General features: G+C 43.6%; 1 protein-coding gene across 5 annotated transcripts; it reads left to right on the forward strand.

Moving 5' to 3' along the window:
• The first annotated feature begins 1,465 nt into the window (after positions 1-1,465).
• On the forward strand, positions 1,466-24,312 carry LOC127595423 (PDZ domain-containing protein 4-like). Of its 5 annotated transcripts, none has more exons than XM_052056904.1 (17): positions 1,466-1,576; positions 2,354-3,522; positions 11,158-11,260; positions 11,653-11,827; positions 11,910-11,991; positions 12,863-12,961; positions 13,039-13,101; positions 13,331-13,432; positions 13,934-14,253; positions 15,624-15,798; positions 16,314-16,668; positions 18,596-18,896; positions 19,162-19,232; positions 20,763-21,079; positions 21,229-21,372; positions 22,592-22,704; positions 22,782-24,311. In XM_052056904.1, exons 2-17 carry the CDS (start codon positions 3,475-3,477, stop codon positions 22,996-22,998), a joined length of 2,685 nt encoding a protein of 894 aa, XP_051912864.1. In that variant the 5' UTR covers positions 1,466-1,576; positions 2,354-3,474; the 3' UTR covers positions 22,999-24,311. The 5 variants fall into 5 exon arrangements, with proteins under 5 accessions (XP_051912864.1, XP_051912865.1, XP_051912866.1 ...); XM_052056905.1 differs by having other exon boundaries at positions 22,785-24,311; XM_052056906.1 differs by having other exon boundaries at positions 18,611-18,896.
• Positions 24,313-24,391: the final 79 nt, after the last annotated feature.

Consider the following 24,391-nt stretch of genomic DNA (forward strand, 5'->3'; position numbering starts at 1 on the left):
TCCCTCTAGCCATTAACTCCTTAAACAGTCACTGACATAGTCACTCTTCTTGCACCACAAAATGGTATTACAAAACTACTGGTATACTCTAAAATGGTTCAATGATTTTGTTGTTTACGATGATACTAGTGCAGCGTGTTATACCGGAGACAAATTGCTTGTGTGTTCTACATACTTGGCCAATAAAGATGATTCTGATTCTGATTCTGATTCTGATTTGAGTTAGTTTCTCCAGTGTACCCTCCAGGTGATGATTGTCAATACATTTTGCTCGGTCCACGCGATTCCTTCTGCCTCCCTGATTTTTGGGGTCCGCCACACCTACCGCCTCGCAAACCTGACAAAAAACTGCACAAAAGCTGCCACTGTGCACTGGTTGCAACAATCAAGCTTTTTTTCTCTCCCAAGCTTCTTTTCCACTTCACTTACCAATGCCTCATTTTCTGCTCCACTTCCAGTGCCATGTTGACAACAGGTGTGTCAAAAAGTCCGCTCTTTGTTTTCCATTAGTTTTTGTCTCCTTTGCTCATAATCTAATTTCACCTCAATGAAATCCACCTAAATCCTATGACGCCACCTGCGCCGTAACTTGGACCTGCTTCCAGCTCGTCAAAGGTCTAGTCTACTTTCACTCACCACATTGCCAAGTACACCGGGTGCATGTAGAAGAAACTGCCCTCAGTTTGCAGGACCGCAACGTATGGTGCACCGCGTTCTCCCAAACACGGTCAACTAGACTTGCTCTGGGAACTGTTTTTACGCAGAGTGTTTGTGTGGCAGTGTACAAAAAGAGAGCCCCAAGTCTTCAAGGACTACACTTGTACAGGTACTCTTCGGATGCGTACTGCGATGTACAGGTCCGGGACGAGGTTTGTTACATTTCTTTGAGGGGTATTGGTCTTGAATCAGTAAAGACTTCTGTTCAGGACCAGTTCTTGAGGAAGAGTACAGGTTCTGATTAAGTCCAGCTCCATCTGCTCAAGGAGAAAGTTTGTATGTTGTGTACAGGCCAAGTCCTAGAGGAGTCCTTATCCTAGATCAATACAGGTCTTAAGCAAGACAAGATCTGGAGAAGGAGAACACGTAAAGCCCAGATCCAAGTCCTCAAGGATGAATCTACCTATTCCAGACGTGGTACTTTAGGTGTCTCGGAGAAAGGTGGGACATTTCTTAGCCGACTCCTGGTCCTGGATCAACAAACGTCGGAGACAAAGCAACAGCAATGGGGAGCAGGCGGGAGGAGGAAGACGAGCGAGGAGTGGGTCCAATGATGGTGAAAATTAATTGCCTCCAGCATGTGATTGGCTGTGGAGGCTGCCGACGAGGAGAGAGCAGCGTGAATAAGAGATGCACTCCTCTTCTTCATTACTGTTGGCAGTGGAGACCTCAAAACCGGGACTGACACGTGCCTGCTGGCTCCGCAAGCGCACGAAACAGCACATTTATTTCTGGAGAGAGCGCGGAAGAGGAGGCTTTCCCCAGGGAAGTGCTGCCCTGGCATGGATCACCGTGCGTTGGAGCCATCCGAGATGCCGTCCCCTAAACATCTGGAGGACACTCAGAAACATCTGGAAAGGTGCTCTGCAAGCCGTTGAGTTTGATCATAATGTAGACAATAATGTATGGGTTCTTCAGGTGAAAACAAATCCAATGAGACTTTCATATAATTGCTATTGTGGGAACATCTTCTGTCTCCCTCCTTGCTTCATTTCTTTGGATACGTATGCATATATTAAATATGACATTTTTATTGCCTGAACCAGAATGGGTAAAGCTTTCTGTTAATTGACCTGTTTGATAATGTAGAACTAAAAAACCCCACAGCATTTAAACAAATATTGGCATTGAATTGATTCTTCTGGCTCTGATGTTTCCATTTTGTGAAACAAACAAAAAGGAATCATAGCATTTTCATTGGTTTGACGTGTTTTTGACAATTAAACGCGTCGCAGTGAATTGTGAACACCGTTGGTAAAAAGTGAGCACAAAAGGACGTTTGTTGTAGTTAGAAATAAGTTGGAATGCCATCATCCAATATCTGAGGGGCTTTATCCTAACAAGGGTCGCGGGCATGCTGGAAGCTATTCCAGTCGTCTTCAGGCAGCAGGCGGTGTGCACCCTGAACTGGTTGCCAGTCAGAGAATGCCATCACTGGAGTAAAATGAGTACATGGAAGTTATCAGTACATGGACCAAAATGAACTACGAGAGCGCTTTTGGCTCATTTCGACCGCTTTCATTAAAAGTGCAATTCGCTTGCGTTAAACAGTTAATGACGTTAAAATATTCTTTCTTTTCTGAAGGGGGTGCAGTATTACGTCAAATTTATATTTGTGTGTATGTGGTCCCATCAGTGTACTGACCTCCGGGGGGAGAAATTCAAGTGGAGTTTGGGAGAAATGATTGCCCAGTGGAAATCCAGAACAAGAGGAAGAACGGATGATGGTGGGTGAATTTCCAACTATCATGGAATCAAAGCACCAGGCCTGGGTTTAAATTCTTCGCTTGATTGAAAATGATCAATGGTATCATCGCTTCATCCCTGAATTTAGATCCACCTCTTGAATCAGAGTAGAATAAATCAATGGAGGTCCACAACTAGAATTAAATCACTAGCTTTAGATCATCTAACACAATTGCTAAAATCATCAGTCCGCGGATAGATTTATATCAGTGCCTGAATGGAATTGATTGGCTCATATTCACTGTAATCCCTTCAGGATTACAAATTCAATGTATGCTCTGTTGTGTTGCACAGCACACATAGAGAACCAAATCACACACAAGCAGTCATGGAAGGGCTGGCTCAATGGCACCTTGACAGTCCAGCCAGGAATTAGAGCGACATCTCTCCAGCAACTAGTTGCAATTTTTCATCTGTTGTCCACAACAAAACCCGACTTGCGAAACTCTGCAATCCCAGCAACCTCACTGGATTTAGATCCTGATCTCCTTTGGACCACTGGACCGACCAGGCGGAGGATTACCGGTACTTGCCTTTTTGTTCAGCAGATATTAAAAATATAAGAGGAAATTGATGCCGGGACCTTCTTGCATTTCCTGCGTCCACTCCGTCCACATCGGGTGGACGGGGGAAGAAATAAGGGACCAAAGTGCACAAAATGATCTCAAGTTCAACTTCCTGACTCCGCAAAATCAGGTCGGCACAGCAGGAAACCCACTCGAAAGGAAAGCTGCCAGTCAAATGTTGCCCAGGTCACATTTCAAAGAAACACAAGCTAACAGCACAAAATGATGCACCATGTGCATTTTTTTTTCTTTTTCAACGATACAAAGCGCAAGTAACTTTTCACACCTATTTTGAACAACTTTTCCAATCAGACGCTTGTGTCAGAGGGACATCTTAAAGTTTTGGGATTTTGGTCAACCTCACCACAAGACTGCAGAGCAACACACGAGGAGCGGGTGAGGAAAGGCCGATGTGCAGCTGAAATTGGGCATCAAGGGCTGCAACATGTGTGTGGTCAGACGTTCTGAGGAGCACTACAAGGTCATGTACCAGGTATGTGGACAATTTGAATAACACAGAACGTCATCCTAATGCCAACATGATCTAACATTTTGAATTAAGTGCATTAGGAACCGGAAGTAAAACCTGACTTCACTTGGCACGAATGTTTTTAATCGTCCTGTTTGGCAAAAATGTTACAGGGTCAATTTGACCCGTGGCATGAAAAGAAGAATCATCTCATTTTACAGTGAGAAAAATGAATGTTTCTTACTTTCTTTTGCTTAAATATTGCAAATAAAAAATAGGGCATTTTTGACATTTACAAAAAGGGATACTCACACTTTTAGAGCAGGTCAATTTGACCCAGAACATAACAAAAGTGCTAATTCAAAAATGTGAAATCAGTCATTTTCATGGTATAACACTTACGAAAGGGAGAAGGACAAATTTCCTAAAGAAAAAAAATATATTTTCAACAAGTTGAATGAGAAATGGGTGAATCTGACCAATGACATTATTTGAAAATGAATGGTTCATTCCATTTTAATTGAATGCAAATATTAACACAACCGGCGTATGATTTTATTTTATTTTATTTTTACATGTACCGGTAACTTGCAGTAACTTTTATCCCCATCTTCTTTTCCTTTCGGCTTTTCCCTTCAGAGTTCGCCACAGCGAATCAGTTGCCTCCATTTAACCTTGTTTTGTGCATCCTTTTCTCTCACACCAGTTACCTTCATGTCCTTTTACCACTATTTTTCTCCTAATACAAACCAAAATTATGCAAGAAAGATGTTTTGGGTTTGTTTTCTTTTCGCAGAAGGGCAAAATCACCTCGCAGACGCATCTTTTATTAATATTACTTGGTCATTTGGTCACCGTTTCTGTGTGAACACGGCGAACATGACACCGCGTGTGCGCATCAATCACCCCCGCTTCCCTGACAACCACCCTCCTCTCCGCAGTCACCACCCCAACCTTCACCACGACCAGCATGTCGTCTTCACTTTGCTATCAAGAATGTCTCAGTGAGACGTTGTTGCCATGGTAACTGCTGCCATTAGAGAAAGCCACACTGATGTCTTGCTTGGGAGCCGGCTAAGCATGCACATATTGAAATTTTGTTGCTATTTTTTAATGTATTCTTTTTTTAAATATAATGGGACAACAAAAATGATGAGACCACAAAAATGTCAAAAATCTGTGGATCGACAAAAAAAAAAGGTTCTTTGCTAAACAATTGCAGTGTTGGGGTAATGTGTAACATACATTATATAATTTAACAGTGACAAACTCTTTTTGTCACAGGTGAATCGTCACTGAGGCCAAGACATACATTCAGAGCAAAAGGAAAACAGAAATAACATTCTGAACATTCTAAACATCTAGAAATAACATTCTAAACATTCTAAACACCTACTTACTTACTTTGCTCCATATATTTGCGTAGCACTGCTGATCCCATCGTGAATGGTGCCTTTTGTGACAACCACAAACAAGTATTATTGACAATATTTACATTACATTTACAAGGACGCTACAGCCCTATTGGATGTGGCAGAGTGAAGCAAATTGTGAAAATGCCTCCATCTTGGAATACGGAATTACTGTGTTTTGTTTTGTTATCCTTGCTCAGTTTTCCGATATTATTTGCTCTATTTATATCAAATATTAAAGGCACAAATCACTTTGATGCAGCTCAACACTTGTTTGTGACAGAATTGAAAAGAAGAAGGGGAAGAATATTAATATTTATTAGAGATTTCCAAAGAGTTTATAGCTATGGAGTTTTGTGCTCAAGGGTTCAGAGGCCTCATTAGTTGCTGACACTAATGTAATATATCTGTTCTCGCTTGACTCACATGACAGTCTAAACCTGTAAGGTAGGAATCTAAACCTCGCCTAATGTGCCAAAACTGCAGTCAATGGTCACCAAAATGTATTCTGACCTCTTTACTTCATACTCACCAACCAAAATATTAGAATGATGGCCCAAGTATTCGGGATTTTATTTTATTTTCGTCCTCTTCAGAGCGACGCTCACTACAACGCTTACTGTATGTCACTTAACAAGAGAAATGTGTCAACCATAAGATACAAAACACATGAATGTCTTGCAACATTACACGATGCCATACTTTGAAAAATGTGCAGAACTCTCGCATGTAAACATCGACGTATTCATTGCATATTGCCTGCCTACCGAACCTTATTTTCAGTAACGTTGTGATTGGCTGTTGCAGATAAGACTGACCATCAATCAAACAAAAATGACTTCACTGTTTCTTTATATTTTTAATGTCTTAGTGATAAGCAAGTCAACATGCGTATTTCACAAGATAAAAATAGCTGCTGCTGATAAAATAATAATAAAACTTTAACTTTTAGAAATCCTAGCCATCATCATGGAGGGAGGGTACAGCACACTTGGACACACAACACAGACAGCTTTCTTAACCGGCTGCATTGGTTGTGAGTGAAGTGGGTGTCCGTAGGTACTTTTGTTACAGTTTCTGAATGTACACTAAGTGGCATTGTTGCTATAAAAATACTGTTGAGATAAAATAATCGGTGTTTGGCCACACTTTGGCTTTGTTATTTTGTCTCCCGACACCACATACTTCACCCGGTTAGATACGATTAAAGGGACAGACAAAAAGACACATCCGTCCATGCCTAATCCGTCCTTCTTTTAAAAAAAAATTTCTCGTGCTCCGCCCTAACTCAGAAAATTGGGTGTCCGTCCGGGATGGATGGACGGACTATCTGGAAAGGTGCTGTAAAGGTTAAGAGAATTGACGTTCCGAAGAGGCCCCAAATTTCTCTTAAGGGCATACTCCCCTGTTCGTGCTTAAGTTAATTTCTTACACACCTTTCTTGCACACTTTAAAGGCGTGGTGATTATCCTGTCTTCTATCCTGTCCTCTGACACAACCACCATGTGTAATTTGGAAATTTGTGCGTAAACACCAAAGAGGCGTGATTCGGTGAAGTCTGAGGGTGGACCTGATTTCCGGATTGTAGTGTTTCATGAGACATGAAGTCCAGAGAGATCCATTTGCAAAATATGTCAGACTTCAAATGTGAAATGAACTTTTACATTTGAACCGATTACCGGAGTTGCACACCTCTGTTATAGTAAGGGATTACAACCCCCTCCTACTTTCTCCCGACCACCCTGCTCATTATCTATTTAATGACTCCATCAACACACACACACACACACACACACACGCACACACACACACACACACACACACACACGCACACTGGTGTTGACAGGCCCATTTGTCATTGGCAGCGCGCCGAGTGCAGAGACACAATAATCACAAATGGGGGGAAGGGATGTAAAAAGGAAGCCCATCATCTTTGTCGTACTTTACTTCCACACCAGGTCAGCATGGAAACACTTCAAAATAAACATGGATGGATGGTCTCTGGTCTTGCTGTTCTCAATTCACTGAAGTGCTACATGCAAAGATGACCGACTCCATTTCACTTCTCAGACGGTCACAATACCGTCCGACTTTCTTAAAATTGTTTTGAGCCAACATTCCATTGATTTAAAAAAAAAAAGAAAAAGATTACACTGAAGTCCAAGCCTCTTACTTTTCATCGCAAATTACAGTATGTAACTGTCGTATCCTATAAATGCTTTCCAGAATGTCATCTTTTTCATAATCTATGCACAATGTAAAATGTGGTCCACAGGCTAAACACTCACTAGTGTGAACTTGTTCCACTGTACGCTTCCTCGCACCTTCAAATTAATACAATTAGGTTGCATTTAATGGGGCAACTTAGGAAGTTAAAATGTACTAATTTCCGTATATTTTCAAATTATGATTTTGCATGTCCTCTTATGCACTGGAAACTTTTCCTAAATGAGACCTTAATCATTTTATGTCAGTGAAATGTTACAAATTTGTTAGGTGCTAGTGCGCTGGATATACGTCATCAGGCGCCGACAGGTATGGCAGCCTCGGTCACACGCTCCCTAGTATTATCCCTGTTTTTGTCATTTTCGTTTGTTTTTGGCGACCCTGAGCGGCTTACTTACACGAGGGAAAAGTTGCTGCGCATTGGGGAGTCTACGCTCGGTCTTTTTTCACCAGCACACGAAAATCCACAAAGTTTTTCGGAGCTAATCGCGAGCGGAGCGGCTGCGCTGTACGCAGCATGGAAACGCCGCCGGAGGAGAGGGAAGCGAGCCGGCGTGCTCGTCAAGCTCCGGCAACGTGGATTTCGAACCCCGCTCCCATCGATCCATCTTGCTAATCTACGATCTTTGCCAAACAAGATGGATGAACTTCTTCTCCTCACAAAGACCAACAAAACATTTGCACGTTCTGCTGTGCTCTGCTTCACTGAAACCTGGCTCAGTGACCGCCATCCAGATCCCGCGCTACATCTACCCGGCTTCCGCCTTCTCCGAGCCGACCGCGACACGGAGCTATCAGGGAAATCGAAAGGTGGTGGGATTTGCTTCTATATCAACGAAGAATGGTGCACTGATGTCACAAAGCTCGACGCACACTGCAGCCCGGACCTGGAGTCGCTGTCTTTAAACTGCAAGCCATTCTACTCGCCACGTGAGTTCACCTCCTTTTTACTAGTTGGTGTTTACATTGCGCCACAAGCTAACGCTAACACGGCGATACAAACGCTAGCCGAACAAGTAAACAAACTCGAACTAAAATACCCAGAGTCACCCCTGATCATTTTGGGCGATTTTAATAGAGCACATCTTAACCGTGAACTTCCCAGATATAGGCAGCACATCGACTGTTTCACCAGAGAAGGCAACATTCTAGATCACTGCTATACAAAAATCAAAAATGCATACCGATCGGTCGCCCGTGCAGCATTGGGTCTTTCTGACCACAATTTAATCCACTTAATACCTACATACAGACAGAAACTCAAATGTGTTAAACCGGTTGTTAAGACTGTGAAAAAATGGACAGATGAAGCAAAGCTAGCTCTACAAGAATGCTTAGACTGCACTGATTGGGGCGTCTTTGAAACTTCAACGGGCACACTGGATGAATACACAGACACTGTAACATCATACATCAGTTTCTGTGAGGACATGTGTGTACCAACGAAGTCCTTCCACTCCTTCAACAATAACAAGCCATGGTTTACTCCCAAACTCAGGCAACTCAGGAAAGAGAAAGAGGCCGCATTTAGAAGTGGAGATCGGGCACTGTACAAACATGCCCGAAACCAATTGACAAAGGAAATTAACATCGCAAAGAGAAGCTATGCAGAGAGGCTGAAAAACCAGTTCTCTGCTAACGACTCTGCATCTGTATGGAATGGCCTGAAAGCAATCACTAACTATAGAATGCCATCCCCCCAAACAGTGAACAATAAGGGTCTTGCTAATGAACTAAACATGTTTTTCTGCCGATTTGAAAAGGACACCCCCATTTCCCACACACACACACCTCTACCAGAAACCACTCTACCTACCCCCCCCCCCCCACCCTCTTTTTCTCCACTACAGATCCACGAACAGGACGTGCGACGGCTCTACAAGCAGCAAAAGATCAAGAAACCTCCGGGGCCCGACAAAGTGTCCCCCTGCTGCCTGAAAGTCTGCGCTGACCAGCTGGCTCCGGTCTTCACACAGATCTTCAACAGATCCCTGGAGCTGTGTGAGGTCCCATCCTGCTTCAAACAGTCTACCATCATCCCAGTTCCCAAGAAATCGGCAACATCGGAACTGAACGACTATAGGCCTGTCGCCCTGACGTCTGTGGTCATGAAGTCCTTTGAACGCCTTGTGCTGAACCACCTAAAGAACGTCACTGGACCCCTGCTGGACCCTCTCCAGTTTGCCTACCGGGCAAACAGGTCTGTGGAAGACGCAGTCAACATAGGTCTGCACTACATCCTCAAGCACCTCGACAGCACAGGGACCTACGCAAGGATTCTGTTTGTGGATTTCAGCTCTGCGTTCAACACCATCATCCCGGAACTCCTCACCCCCAAACTACTCCACCTCGGTGTGTCCCCTGCGATCTGCCAGTGGATCCTCAGCTTCCTGACGGGACGGACACAACAGGTGAGACTGGGAGCAACAACATCATCAATACGCACCACCAGCACTGGAGCCCCACAGGGATGTGTCCTCTCGCCACTGCTCTTCTCTCTCTACACAAACGATTGCACCTCAACAGATCCAGCTGTCAAACTCATAAAGTTCGCAGACGACACCACGGTCATCGGTCTCATCAAAGACGGCGACGAGTCTGCGTACCGCCAACAAGTGGAGCAGCTGGAGCTCTGGTGCGGCCGACACAAGCTCGGGCTGAACACGCTCAAGACTGTAGAGATGATCGTGTACTTCAGGAAACATTCTTCTCCTCAGTTGCCCCTCACACTATCCAACTGCCCTGTGTCAACCGTCGAGACCTTCAAGTTCCTGGGAATCACAGTCTCCCAGGACATGAAGTGGGAAGTCAACACCATCTCCATCCTGAAAAGGGCCCGGCAGCGGATGTACTTCCTGAGGCTGCTGAGGAAGCATGGCCTGCCACAGGAGGTGCTACGACAGTTCTACACGGCAGTCATCGAATCAATCCTGTGTTCTTCCATCACGGTTTGGTTTGGGGCCGCCACAAAAAAGGACAAAATCCGACTTCAACGGACAGTTAGGACGGCGGAAACAATCATTGACACCGCCCTACCCACTCTTGAGGACTTGCACACTGCAAGAATCAAGACAAGGGCACGGAAAATCCTCCTGGATCCCCCGCACCCTGCCCACCACCTTTTTCAGCCACACCCCTCAGGCAGACGCTACAGATCCATGCGCACCAAATCCAGTAGACACTTAAACAGCTTCTTCCCTCTAGCCATTAACTCCTTAAACAGTCACTGACATAGTCACTCTTCTTGCACCACAAAATGGTACTACAAAACTACTGGTATACTCTAAAATGGTTCAATGATTTTGTTGTTTACGTTGATACTAGTGCAGCGTGTTATACCGGAGACAAATTCCTTGTGTGTTCTACATACTTGGCTAATAAAGATGATTCTGATTCTGATTCCTACTTGTCAGGTTTGAGCTTCAGAACGGTCCATTTTTTTCAACGCAAATGCAAGATTTTGTTTTTATTTCTGGAAACAACATTGTGGAAATAAACTAAACTAAATGCCAATGGGCTTGCCTGAATTAAAATAAAACCTCAGCTTTATTTATTTATTTTGTCATGTGCACAAAGGCCTCTTCATATTTAATTGCAGCTTTATATTATGTTTCTTATTCATTCTGTTTTTCTTCTTGATGCGCCATGGTGCTGCCATCCATCCATTTCGGCTTCGTCCGGCCTCGACATGGAACTGAAAAGGTAACAATATCTGGTGTCTATTGTCCACCCTGCCACTGCTTCATCCTTAAGTGCCATTTGAGCCTCTGTTTATTCACCCACCCAATTCTAGTCCCACTAATCTGTTCATCCATCCATGGTACCATACTGTATGTCCTTCACTGATCACCACCGAGCAAGTTCTTCTTTTTTGTTAATCCCATCTTCATCTGTATTTCTTACCCCCTTCTTCATTCTTCAGTCAAAGAAAAAGCAAAACATGAGAGGCTCCACTGTGAAGTGAAGTCCAAAGTAGAATCATGAAAGATCCACGCTAGGTTTATGTTGTACAATCTGTCAGATTAAAGGAAGGCGGCGTTCTCGCCTCCTGCTGGATAAACCACCTAAATCCCAGGAGCCTCTGCAGCGACCTGTGCCCAACCACAAAAGTCACAGAAGAAAAGGTAATATGTTTCTCAATATCATGTTAGAGCCCTCATCAATATTGTCAGAACAAGCACTGATTGTACGTTTTGACAACTGACGTAGCACTCGTAGACTGTGACTGTGCAACGGACAATAATGTTTTTATTGCACTCCGGATTGGACAATTCACAAGTAGAGATACTCAGCGCAAAGTACCTAAAATGAGTAGTGAGGGCGCAAAAGTGTATGACTTGACTTGCTTCTAGTCTCTTCTAGTCTAGTCTTGCTTCTAATGTAGTAGACACTCAACTTCAAGGAGTTGCTTGAAACTTTGAAGATGAAACCTTAAGAATTACTTCTGACTTGTACATAACGTGACTTATTTCCACCTCAGCTAATCACAGTACATGACTGCGCCTCCTTCCGTCAGGTGCGATAGCGAACACCAGAAATCGGAGCAGTGGCACTTCCGTCTCCTCCCTCACCATGGTTGCTCTTCCTCCTGAGCATATGGACAACACCACACAGACCGACGTCAGCTTCCAGTGGCCAGCTATCACTCCAGTACTCCCCTGCCTGATGGGAGAGTATTGGGCGAACGAATTGTATGTTTTAACTCTTTGATGATGATGATGTTAGTGAGATAAAGTGAAGGCGCTGCAATTTGTTATTTAACACCTTCCCCAGCAAATGCGTGTTCGATGATGGTGACGACTATTTGGAAGTGTCGCACCACGAAGTGGACCGACCAGACGAGCTGGAATATGAGGTGAGGGCATCTACCAAGAGTGACCTCAAGTTTGCTACATTGACTCCCCTCACACCATAGTTCACAGTCTAGACTTGCCCAAGTCTGGTCGTCAAGAGCCCCTAGTTTAGATGTCGCTCTCTTCCAACTCACCTGATACAAAAGATGAGGGTTGTTATCAGGCGCCGAGAAGCCTGATAACGACCCTGATCTTTTTATTCGGGTATGTTCGAAGGGGGCGACATCTCAAACAGGCTGGATAGGGAATCTCGAGGACCGGACTTGAGCACCCCTGGTCCATACCATCCTCAACTGACTCATCTTCTTTGACATCTCACACAAATTCTCAAGCACTCAATTCGTTCAATTTAAACAATTCACTTCTCAGCCATTCCCAGTCAACACAGGTGTGCCTCAGGGGTCTGTCCTGAGTCCCCTGCTCTTCATCACAGATCTCATTCAGACCATCTCACCAGCAAATCCAAATCCTTCCCAAGATCTTACTTCACATTGTGTCTCTAAATTCTAATCTGTGTTGTTATGGGTGGGGACAATACCACCATTTTTCTCTCTGCCCAAAGTCTGAATGTCTTTTTTGAAACAACCATGAGTGTCAAGTTCATACACGGCATGACACGGTCTGCATGCTCCCAAACTTAAAACATTTCTGTTTAGTTTCTTGAATTCATCCTCTTGGTATACACATTGAAATTTCTCTTGATTTGTACCTACTTTTTTAAAATCTCTGTTTCACTGTTTGATTGTAGAGTGCCCAAGTGTGCCCTGTAAGGCACATTTAAATAAGCATTTTTATTTGTAATAGCAGTAGTAGTATGAGTAATAGTATCATCGTTCTTCTTTTTCTTCTTCTTCTTCCTATTATTATTATTAGGAGGTCACACTGTATAAGAGCAGTCAGCAGGAGAAGCTGGGCTTGACGGTCTGCTACAGGACAGATGACGAGGATAACATGGGTATTTATGTTGGAGAGGTAAACACGTACACACCATGTTCAGCTGCGAATGCACTTAAGTGGGGTTGTTGACTTCCGTCTGTCACATGACCAAGGTGAATCCAAACAGCACCGCTGCAAAGAACGGACGCATCAGGGAAGGAGACCGAATACTTCAGGTACCTCACATCTTTTGGCTTAAAGGAAGCTGCCTTTAATGTCTCTTTATTTTGTCTCCACTTCACTTGCACTCACAACTCTCCACCAGATATCCACCAAATACAGTTGCAAGGAAAAAAAAGGTCCAAGGAAAAAAAAAGTCCTGCATATACTGTTGAGAAAATGTGATTTAAACCAATAAATGTTTTATGACAGCTAGATAATATGCTTGTGATGCCTCATGTACAGATCAATGGGGTAGACATTGGCAGCAGAGAAGAAGCTGTCGCCATCTTGAGCAGAGAAGATAGCGGCAACTTCTCCTTATTGCTGGCCCGGCCCGACATCGAGGTGACTTGCAACCCCATAACAACATCATCATATGCTGCACACATGACACAACACAAATGAAGATCAAGCCTCCTTCCTTACATGTCTCCTGCCACATGCGTGCTAAGTTCACACAAGACACGACAGTGCCAATATACAAGATAAATTCATGGTTTCATGATATGATGCTATATATGTCAGTGTCCACGATGAGAAAATCTGTTTTTCAAGCCACGAGTCATGCAAAGCGAAACAGCATCTCCACTCATGTGTGCAACACAAGCAAATTATCATTTTAATCACATCTTCTCCAGCGCTTACCTGCCTCAAGATAGCTTCCTTGACATTTATAGCTGCAATGACTACAATTTACTACATCTGCTGTATTTGTTTCTTTCCCTGAATAGTCAATGGAAATTACAGTTAATATAGATATATATTTTTGCAAATAGCCAATATCTGTATTCACTTTGATAAATCACGTTCGCATTATGTGTCCACTTTAAATAACTGTCCTTTCAGGAAGACCAGCTTGGTGACGGCGTCACCAGACAAAATTTTATCTTGCACCACTGCCATAGTAGAACACAAAGAGGAGAATCGAATGATGCCGAGAAAGATGACGATGAGGAAGGAAACGCGGCGGAGGCCCCTGTCCTGCTGCCCCCTCTTCTCCACCTGGCGTCGCTACTCTCCAACAGCCAGGATCTGGACAGCGGACTCGGACGCACCGATGAGTCCTCAGAGCATGACTTGCTCGGTGGATTTAGCAGCGCGTGCAACACAGATGCCACCAACACGCCCGGAAGCACCCCCAAATTCTGTCTGGGCCACAGTCCGAGGTCAGGACTCCTAAAGCCTACAAGCAAAACCTTGTTTCACATGATTCCTAGTAGTTGTAATGACAATGCCTTTGGAGGTGAGAAAAGAAAGAAAGTGAAGGAACAGAGGAGGATCAGATGGAATATAAGAAAGAAAACAATACTGTCAGAGTTATACCCGGACAAATTTAAACAAAAGAACTCGACTCAGGGAAGGTTGTTGGTACAGCCGACGGGAGCAGATTTCCCAGAGCGAAAGACGGCAGTCACACTCGAAGTTCCTCGTGCTCATCGTCTGACTTTTATTGTTTACATTTGCAAAATACAAGAGAAACACTGCCTCCGATATTTGCATGCCACACCCCCAGTCCGGTCCCTCGGCGGTGATTTGATTACTTTGAAACATAGATACACTGACACCTTAATGTCTGGTCGGCCACAAATAAGCAAGTTGCAGACTTTGCAGATGACAAATGTTTGCCTGGGCGCGACACTCATTACCAGTTCCCAAATCGTCTTTTGATGTTCTAAAGCACTTCGTTCCTAAACTGCTTACTTCCACTTCCGAGTCTAGCCTTCTGACATCTGTTCGCACCCTTGCTTTAATTTGATTACTATGGACTTCAAAAAGCCCTCTCCCTGAGACGGCCAACAGCCTTGCGCACATTTGGGGGCGCTAAATACACAAACCATCTAGACAGGCCAAAATTAAATGGAACTTTAAACATATCATTCTGTTCGTAGACTTCTCTAACAAATGCTTTGAAGAATTTAAGATGATAAGAAAAGCCCTGGGCTGTCTTGAGGAACTGGTTCAGAATGTGTTTGGCACAAGTGTCCATTGGACTGAAGATTGGGTAGGCAATTCTTGCTTGTTTTAAAAGTTTCCCTCTTCCAACACACCGGATTCAAATAAACAGCTCATCAGCAAGCACTGTGAAAGCCTGATAAGGATCCTGATCATTTCATTCACGTGTATTGAAAGGGGGAACTTCTAAAACAAGCAGGCTCTCTAGGAACTAGAGAACTAAAGAAAGTAAAGTGACTCGGGGATGAAGGAAGGACATTAAGGAAAGTGTACAGATCAAGATAAAGGTGAAGACGAAATGGGATGGTGAGAGAACTGAAGAAACCAGACAGAAATATAAGGAGAGGACATGGAGGTCAAGATGGAGTTGAAAAAAGCCAAGCAGATGGTGTGTAAGAGGTGAAACACAATGGAAGGAGAAGAAGCTGCAATAATTGGCCAGACCAGGGGAATGGAACCAGAATTATTTGCAGGGTGGTTTAAGACAGGGATGGAAATGTGGTGTGGAAAAGGTGCTGAGACGTTCAAAGGAGTACTTTGAGGAGTTGATGAACTTTCATTTGACTACCTTCCCCCAGTACAGGCTCAGTCCACTACCCAGTCCTGGAGTAGGACCAAGCCCCAAGATTACCCCAAGTCCTGGGCATGTCCAAGGAGAAACCCCACCTCCCTTTTCTCACCTCCAGGTCACCTCCGACACTCTCACCGCCCTGGATGTAACTGAAGGAGGTGCCACGCAAAACCACGCACACCATAAGGTAAAATTCCATTAAGATTAATCAATCAGGTGTCGGGTTCGATTCCTGTCCAGTAGATATTGTACTTTTTTTTTTTTTTTTTTTACAATTCAAAAGACTTGCCATAATTCTTGATGAAGGCACTCTTTCATTCTTTGGTCAAAATCCTCAAACGAGAATGAATTTTGAGTATTTGCCAGTTATCAGAGCTAACACTGATCTGTGCAAACACAGTAGTTCTGCTTACCTTTTGTATAGCTTGCGCTTCTGCATAATCACTTGATAAGTGAAGCTCTTCACCTCGCCTAGCTGTCAAGTCATCAGTTGAAAAACTTGGGGAGCAGAGACAGAGACTATTCACGCCCTCTTAATAAGCCAATTTTACATAACGACCGACCCCTTTAAGGTCTTAAATATTGTATTATATAGAGATGTTTTGGACTACAGCGCTCTTCCGTCTTTGTGGGATCACTTCGGGGAAGTTGTTTAAAGGTTCCCAGTGAATAAAGCAAGTGTCATGAACCTCTGACTCTCAGCTTCAGCTCCATAGTAGTCCAATGAATATGATGGCAACAATGTCGAGCCTCACAGAGGACGAGTGCCAGTGGTACCAGGAGCTACTGAAGATAAGGTACCATTGCAAGAGGCAGCCAAGGAACGTACATGGTGAGGAGGAGCAGGAAGAAGTTACAAATGAGGAGGTGCCGTCCCCATCTGTGGCGGACATGAACTGCAACGTGAACATGACTGAGTGTGAGATGGCGCTCATTGAGGAAGAGTTGCGCCACCTGGAGTTCAAATGTCGCAACTGCCTGCGTGCACAGAAGATGCAACAGCTTCGTCTGAGATACATGAAAGCCCTGATGATGGAGGAGGAGACGGATGAAGCAGGTATTCGTAGCACACACAGACACACATTAGCTGTCATAGTAAAATTATATTTATTGGTAAAACTTGGTTGAGTATTGGTGTAGTAGAAGGAGTGGAATATTACTACTAATATGATTATTGTTGCTCCGGCTCTGTACATACTTGAACAATTGTCGATGATCAATATTCCACAGCACCAGACACTTAAAAGCGCTCAAAGACTTTCTGTGTAATCGCACAACTAAAGTTGTTCTACAATTACTGCAGCCGGTCACTTAAAAAAAATGGTGCAATGATTACCTGCACCAACTGCACAACTATCATTGTATTGGATTGCACCACTGATTACTTTACCTCTGCTCAATGACTCTGGGCACAATGGCACAATGGCACCCTTACATTACGGAAAGTCTTTCTATACTTGTATGTCATCAATCAATCAATAAATCAATCAAACAATTAAACTTTATTTATATAGCACTCTTCATACATAAAAATGAAGCACAATGCTTCAAAACATTTCAAACTTACAACATAAAAAAAAGTTTATCTTGGTTAATTGTTATTGCAATACTAGTGTAGCCTCTACTACAAATTCCTTGTGTTCTAGATACTTAGCCAATAAAGATGATTCTGATTCTCATAGTAGTAGTTTTAATAGTTTTAGTATCAGTCGTTGAATGAGTGTTTAGTAGTACTGATTGTATTGGTAGTGTTAATAAAGGTGTAATCATAATAATAATAATCATTGTCATCATCATTTATTAATGACTATTATGAGTATTAGTATTATTAGTGGTAGTAGCAGCAGCAATAGTAGTACTTAAGATATCTAAGATGATAAGAACTATTTATTTAGAACATCAGTGTCAAACATACGGCAGGCGGACGGGAACCTGCCCCCAATGAGGTTCGATCGGGCCTGCAGGATAATTTAAAAGTGAAAAAAATGCATAAAAGACATGGAATGAATATTTTTAATAAGGTGCAATTCATGGTGTATCTGCTAGGGCAGGGGTGCCCATTAGGTCGAACCTGATCTACCGGTAGATCCAAGACAGGTCCCAAGTAGATCCGAGGAGTGTCGAGGAGAAAAAAAGCAAACAACCATTTGTGTGTCGTTGTACATGTAAGTATTATATTTTTTGTGTTAATGTACACTGCACCCTAATCATCTTATCAATCTCATTTTCATAAAAAAAATAATAAAATAAAATAAAGCAGGTAAATCTTGAATTTACGGTGGCGCGTGAATACGGCACAAGAAGTTGTTAGCTCTCAGCAGTCTACGATTGCAACTTGTGATCAGGACTGTTGCGCTCTTTTATCGTCATTATTCTCATTCAGAGTTTGCTTCGTGTACAATTCACCGAGGGCATGGGCAAAGAATAGGAATCTAGTAGGGCCCAGGGAAGCACTATAAAACGGTACGTGTGAGCTACGATAGTTAACAGGCTGTAAAAGTGTGTCGCATCCCTCAGTTTCAGGTTGTTTCTCATCATGACGTGCGTCTGTGTGTGCGCGCGTGCGTGCCGGTAAGGGTAGATCCCAGGAGGTTAGTTGATCAAAAAGTAGATCTTCGATCCAAAAAGTTTGGGCACCCCTGCGCTAGGGGATTAAACAGCTGTCTTCGGGCAGCAGGCGGGGGACACCCTGAACTGGTTGCCAGCCAATTGCAGGGCACACATAGACGTACAAACATTCGCATTAACAATCTCACCCCGGGGACAATTTAGAGTGTTCCATTGACCTGCCACGTGTGTTTTTTTGGAATGTGATGAAGAAACCAGAGTACCCACGCAGGCACAGGGAGAACATGCAAACGCCACACAGGAAGGCGAGAGGCGGAATCAAACCCCGCACCTCTGCACTGTGAGGCCAGCGCGCTAACCAGTTGACTACCGTGCCACCCACCCACACTTCTATCAACTTTCAAAAGAATGTCTAGATTTTTCTCATACAGATCTACATGACAGCGACGGCGTCAACAACGATGATACCCATCGTCATGAGTTGTCTGCCATCAATGAGCTACCGGAGCGTTCCACTGATGGCAAAGACAGCACCAGTGCTTATGGCAGCTGCGAGAGCTGCCACGGCACGCCACTAGTCAGCACCGTACGAATCCCGCCTCTACGGGATGAGGAGGCACTCACGGCTCCGCCTTCCCACTGGGAGAGATGCCAGTCTAAGCTCGGATCCGGCAGCTGGGATAGCGACGTGATCAACACATTGCCCTCCAAGTTCAGGTCCAAAGAAACAAAAGGACAAAAAAAAAATGCAAAAACGCCATTCATTCAAAGACTCTAAATTGTCTATGTGTGAATGTGAGTATAACAGCTTGATATTCTATGAGCCCTGCGATTGGCTGGGCTGGGATAGGATCTAATTGACCCTAAACCCTGAGGACAATAACTAAAAAGTCGATGGATGGATGGCTGAATTTCCAATTTCAGTATTACAAAATGAATGCTTCTAAGGTGTCATAAAATTACTTTTTTTTCACTTCCATAGAACTCTGTCCAATGAATTGGGATCACCCTCTCGACGAGCGATGGCTGAAGGAGGACATGGTTCCAGAACAGGTAATGTGCCAAACACATTCTGATTCTTCAAATGTGAGAGCTCACTTCTAACAAGGAAAAAGATGTACTGGAGATGGCCAACAGAGCCTAACACACATATGACCATCTCTGTCTGAGACTTACCAATGAGAACACATCTCTGTCTGAGACTTACCAATGAGAGACAGCATGGTGCCACAGGGCATCCAGATTGCCAGAAAATACAAAGAAGGGAGTAGCGGAAGATAAAACAGAAGATCGTAAGATAACTGTTAGCTCATCCAATAACTCTGTTTCTCAACTTAACCATCACTGCATACAAAGTGTTGTACGGTGGCTATCATTTTTCTTGAAGTGACGTGATTGACTGACATTTACCGGATCTTCACAACCATGACACTCACATAAACATCTTACATTTCAAAGAATAAGAGAGAGAATAACCTATTTTCAATATATCCAATAGTGACAGCCCTAGTTTAAAAGCAGTTCAAAATCTTAAAACCAGTGTTAATAGTAAAGCCAAGGCTGAATTTTGAAGGTATGTCTCAACCTTGAAGCCAGGTCTAATGTGAAAACCACTTCTGAACCTTGAAGTTGGGGTTAATAATGTTGGTCATGTTTAATCTATGAAGCCAGGAATGGACTTTGAAGCTGGGACAGAACATTGAAACTAAGTCGGAACCTGAAGATAAGATAAGAGATCCTTTATTTGTCCCACACTGGGGAAATTTACAGCCTCCAGCAGCAAGAATGTAGGTAGAAAGAAGACAGAAGAAAGAAGAAAAAACAAACAAACACCGTTCAATTAAGTGCAATATAAATACAAAATGGATAAATCGCAGTGCTATTTACAATTGTTTTTCACATCACACACATCACATCATTTCATTATTATTATTATTATTATTATTATTATTATTATTATTATTATTGTTGTTATTTTTATTCAGCAGCCTGACAGCAGTCGGTAGGAACGAGTGGTGGTATCTCTCCTACTTGCACCGCAGTTGTAACTGTCTCTGGCTGAAGGAGCTACTCAGTGCTGTCAGGGCAGGCTGGAGGGGGTGGGGGGGACTGTCCGTCATAACGTTTAGCTTAGCTAGCATCCTCTTGTTGCCCACCTCCTCCAGAGTGTCCAGGGAGCAGCCCAGGACAGAACTGACCCTCCTGACCAGTCGCTTCACAGAAAGTTTCTGTTCCGGGCCGAGATGCTGCCTGACCAGCAGACAATTCCATAATGGATGGCCGAAGCCATCCAGGTCTGTCCCTAAAGTCTCACCTTCAAGTTGGGTCTCACCTTAAAGTCAGTCCTGAACCCTGAAGACACATCTGAACCTTAAAGCCAGGTTCTAAAGGTTAAAGCCAAGTCTGAACCTCGAAGCCAGGTCTGACCATTAACGTCAGGTCTAAACCATTATCCGGTTCTGAACCTTCAAACCAGGTCTGAACATTGAATCCAGGACTGACACTTAAAACCAGCTCTGAACCTTAACAGAGATGTTAATCTTAAAGGGGCATAGAACATGATGAATATACATTTGGATGCAGGAATCACCCTCACGATGCCCTGTGGAGGAAGTGCAGAGTCCAGCCCCTTCCTAGCCCAGCGGCGCCAAAGAGCCAAAGCATTGGAGCCCTACCACAGCTGCATAGTGCTGCCCTCTGATGGCCTACTGGAGCCACTGGATTGGGAGCTGGTTGAGGACAGAAGGGCAGGTATAGGAAGCAGCGAACGGGCCATCAGTGTGAGCAATGTCCCCTGCGGTCCGGAAGGCCGCCTCGCACCCTCCTGCTTGGTCCTGGCGCAACCATTAACACTGGCTCACTCATCACCTACCGCTACAGGACAGCACTTGGAATGGAAGGTAGGGGACAACTGGACATGGGGCGTATGACTTTAAAAGTTTGGGAAAGACTGTTGGCCTTCAATACAGTTCTTTCTCAAACGAGAATCCATATATGACTCAAGCTTTAGTCTGGTGTCGTCTTCATCATTCATGCTGTTGCTGTGCAGGTGAAAATCCGCAGTGACCGCACTCGCTACATGGCCAAGCGGCCAGTCAGGGACCGCCTCCTCAAGGCGAGGGCCATGCAGATCCGAGAGGAACGCGGCTGCACGACCACTGATGACGATGCCGCTGCCAGCGAGATGAAACAGGTATGCCAGTAAGGCATCAATCACTTCTCAGGTGCATGAGGAGTCTGTTGTCATCCAGCCAAGTGCAACACTATATCGCTGCCATCAGGCCAAAAACTCATAAGTCACTATTTAGTAAATTGCATTTTCCCCCGCCCCCAAATCCATCCTGTTGGTCAGTCCACAAGTGTGAGTGTTATTTTTACAAATTACTGACCAATCTGAAGTAGTGAAAATGTCTTGCACTCTTTGATGATGCAGTGTTAATAGTTGAATAAACATGCGGTTTTGGGGGGGACTCCTGAAAAGTGAATTAAAGTATCAGGTACCTTCACTTCAGACATGACACAGTTCAGTGAAGTTAAACAAACAAACAAACAAAAAAATCTTTATTTATATCTCACTTAAACAACAACCACAGCTGTAACAAAGTGCTATGCATAAAACATAAACGGCAATAACAATTAAAATGGAGTGTCATAAATGCCTAAATATCATTTAGCACAGAGGAGGAGATGCAGAGTTCTATTCCCTCTTGTTGCACATGTGCGAAGCTGTTAGATGATGAGAGAAGAGCAAGAATGACATCTCCATTGACCAGTAAGAAGGCTTGAGAATTGTCAACTCACAATCACAGCTTGCATGATATCAATTACGTTTGCTACATTGAAGGCGAACAAGCAACTGTAGTTTTCAGACAAGTGATGATTTGTCCATTGGTGACTAACACATGTTAGAAATAATAAGAAGGGTGAGCTAGGCCATTGTGTCGCTGTGACCTTTACTGCTGGCTCGGCATCATCGTATGTAACTGCACTTCGGCACATATATCTAGTTAGAACCAGTTAAGACCGTAGAGTCGGACATCATCATGTGGTATGGCCAGAGCTACCCTCCTGCGTGGGCATGACTTAGGGTGTACAAAGACTACGAACCCTTTTTGACAGATTAGAATTTTTTTCACAATCGTGCAGAAAAGGTTTTTACAGCTATAGCTGCGATCTTTTTGACATTCACTCAAGAGCTCAACAAAGAATATACAGTCTTCTGGTGGTTAGTGCTAAGGGATGGATTCACACAGTTTCTGTGTGAATCTTTGAGAGATTCACACAGAACTTTTGAGTTGGTGCCATGACCCGGATCACATACATACAGAAAGATGAGTTAAATTCTCTCATCCCATTTAATCGGCTTCCTTGCTTCGCTTTATTCATGACAATTGGAAGTGTAAACTCAACAGGGCCGCTACTGGAGCAAAGAGGAGAGGAAGCAGCATCTGCTGAGGGCCAGAGAATACAGACAAAGACGAGAGTTCATGATGCAGAGTCGTGTGGACTACCTGAAGGGTGACAGGTAAAGACACACAGTACATGAAGAGTGTCACCACCAAATCCTTCATTCCAAGACTTGATTCTTCTAATTTTCGTTAGCAGAGACGCGGTATCATCAGCAGATGGCACCATCGAGTTTCCCGTCCCTGTACATAATGACAACGTAGTCCCCCTGAGCCAGAAGAAGATGAGCAGGAAGAGGAACTGCCGCATTCTCAACAACTGGAACACCATCCAGGAGCTGCTGGCTCATGGCTCATGCTCCTACGACGGCAAGAAAATCTTTAACCCTCTCCTCTCCTTCACTAACGTGTGACGTTGCAGATGACGGTGTCGAAGAACGGAAAACTATCAACACTGGTTAACGGAAACTTTTAGTCATAGATGTCTTTATATGTCCCTCAACACAATTGCCACCCAGTATTTTTTCTGGGTGTCCAATTTGGTATTGTGATTTGTATCTTAACAATTTCACCAAAAATGTTCCAATATATGAAATTCTGTTTTACAACCTTGAAATTGGTTTGAATATATTCACTAAGCTCATCACGGCACCCCAAAACAACAACAGGTTATAAGTACTTTGCTATAGATTTAAATCCCAATTAGTCCACTTCATAACAAAAAGAAGCTGTACCCACACATTGGAAGCTCATTTTACAGTTATTTACGAGTCGCATTAACCTCCTCATGCTCATTTTTTGTCCTTTCTTTTTGGCATGCTCCACGTCATGCCATCGAAATTCAACGTGATTAACAGGTGATTGGATGAGTTGTCATTTCCTCCTCCCATAGCAGCCACTCAGCGTGATTGACCTGCCCCGCGCTATTCTCTTGAGAAAATCGGGGGTCTGATGGAATTCGGGACAGCTGGTTCCCCCCTTTCCTTTATGGACCCATAAGGCTGTCTGGGCCCCAGTGCATCGCACCATTTACTCTGTTGATATTTACGCCACTATTAACAAGTGAGGAAGCGTATGTTGACGCTGGAGTGTTACTGCTTTGAATGTGTTTACTCTTGCTCTCTTATCACTGCACACACAACAAACCCAAAGAAAAAGCTAAACTAAGAGGAGTAGTTAATTCTTTGGTGATCGTTACCCAGCCCTCGCGAGGAACACCGCTGTCTTCGTTCTGGAAACGATCACGAATGCATGAACGCAACTAAGAACCAGCATTCTTGAATGAAATGTAGCATAGGGTAGACAACAAGTTGGATGTTGTGTTGACAATTTGAAAGAACAATGACATTACCACAGACACGCACGCACACTCAATCAATAAAGCCAGTTTGTCTGGAATGACCTCATTGTCTTTTTGTACCCTAAATACTCTGTGTTACATTTAATACCGTTTGTGCTACCTTAAAAACGTTTTGCCCAACCTAATTACTGTACGGGGTAACCAAAACTAAAAATGGCACTGCCTTAGGTATTATTGGTGCAATGTTGAATACTGTCTGTTTCCTTAAACACTGTTTGCGTTACCTGAAACCGCCATGACTTTCAATACTATGTATCCGACTTTAAATATGGTCCGCAGTGTCATAAATACCATATATGCTACCTTAAATACTCTTGTGTTATCTAAAATAGCATCTTTGATACCTTAAACATTGCTTGACATACATTAAATACCCATACCTGTCAACTCATACGGTTTAGCCATAGTTCATACGGATTTTGTGGTGAATCTTACGTACATGGCCG

The sequence above is a fragment of the Hippocampus zosterae genome, chromosome 2 (assembly GCF_025434085.1).
Source record: "Hippocampus zosterae strain Florida chromosome 2, ASM2543408v3, whole genome shotgun sequence".
Lineage (NCBI taxonomy): Eukaryota > Metazoa > Chordata > Actinopteri > Syngnathiformes > Syngnathidae > Hippocampus > Hippocampus zosterae.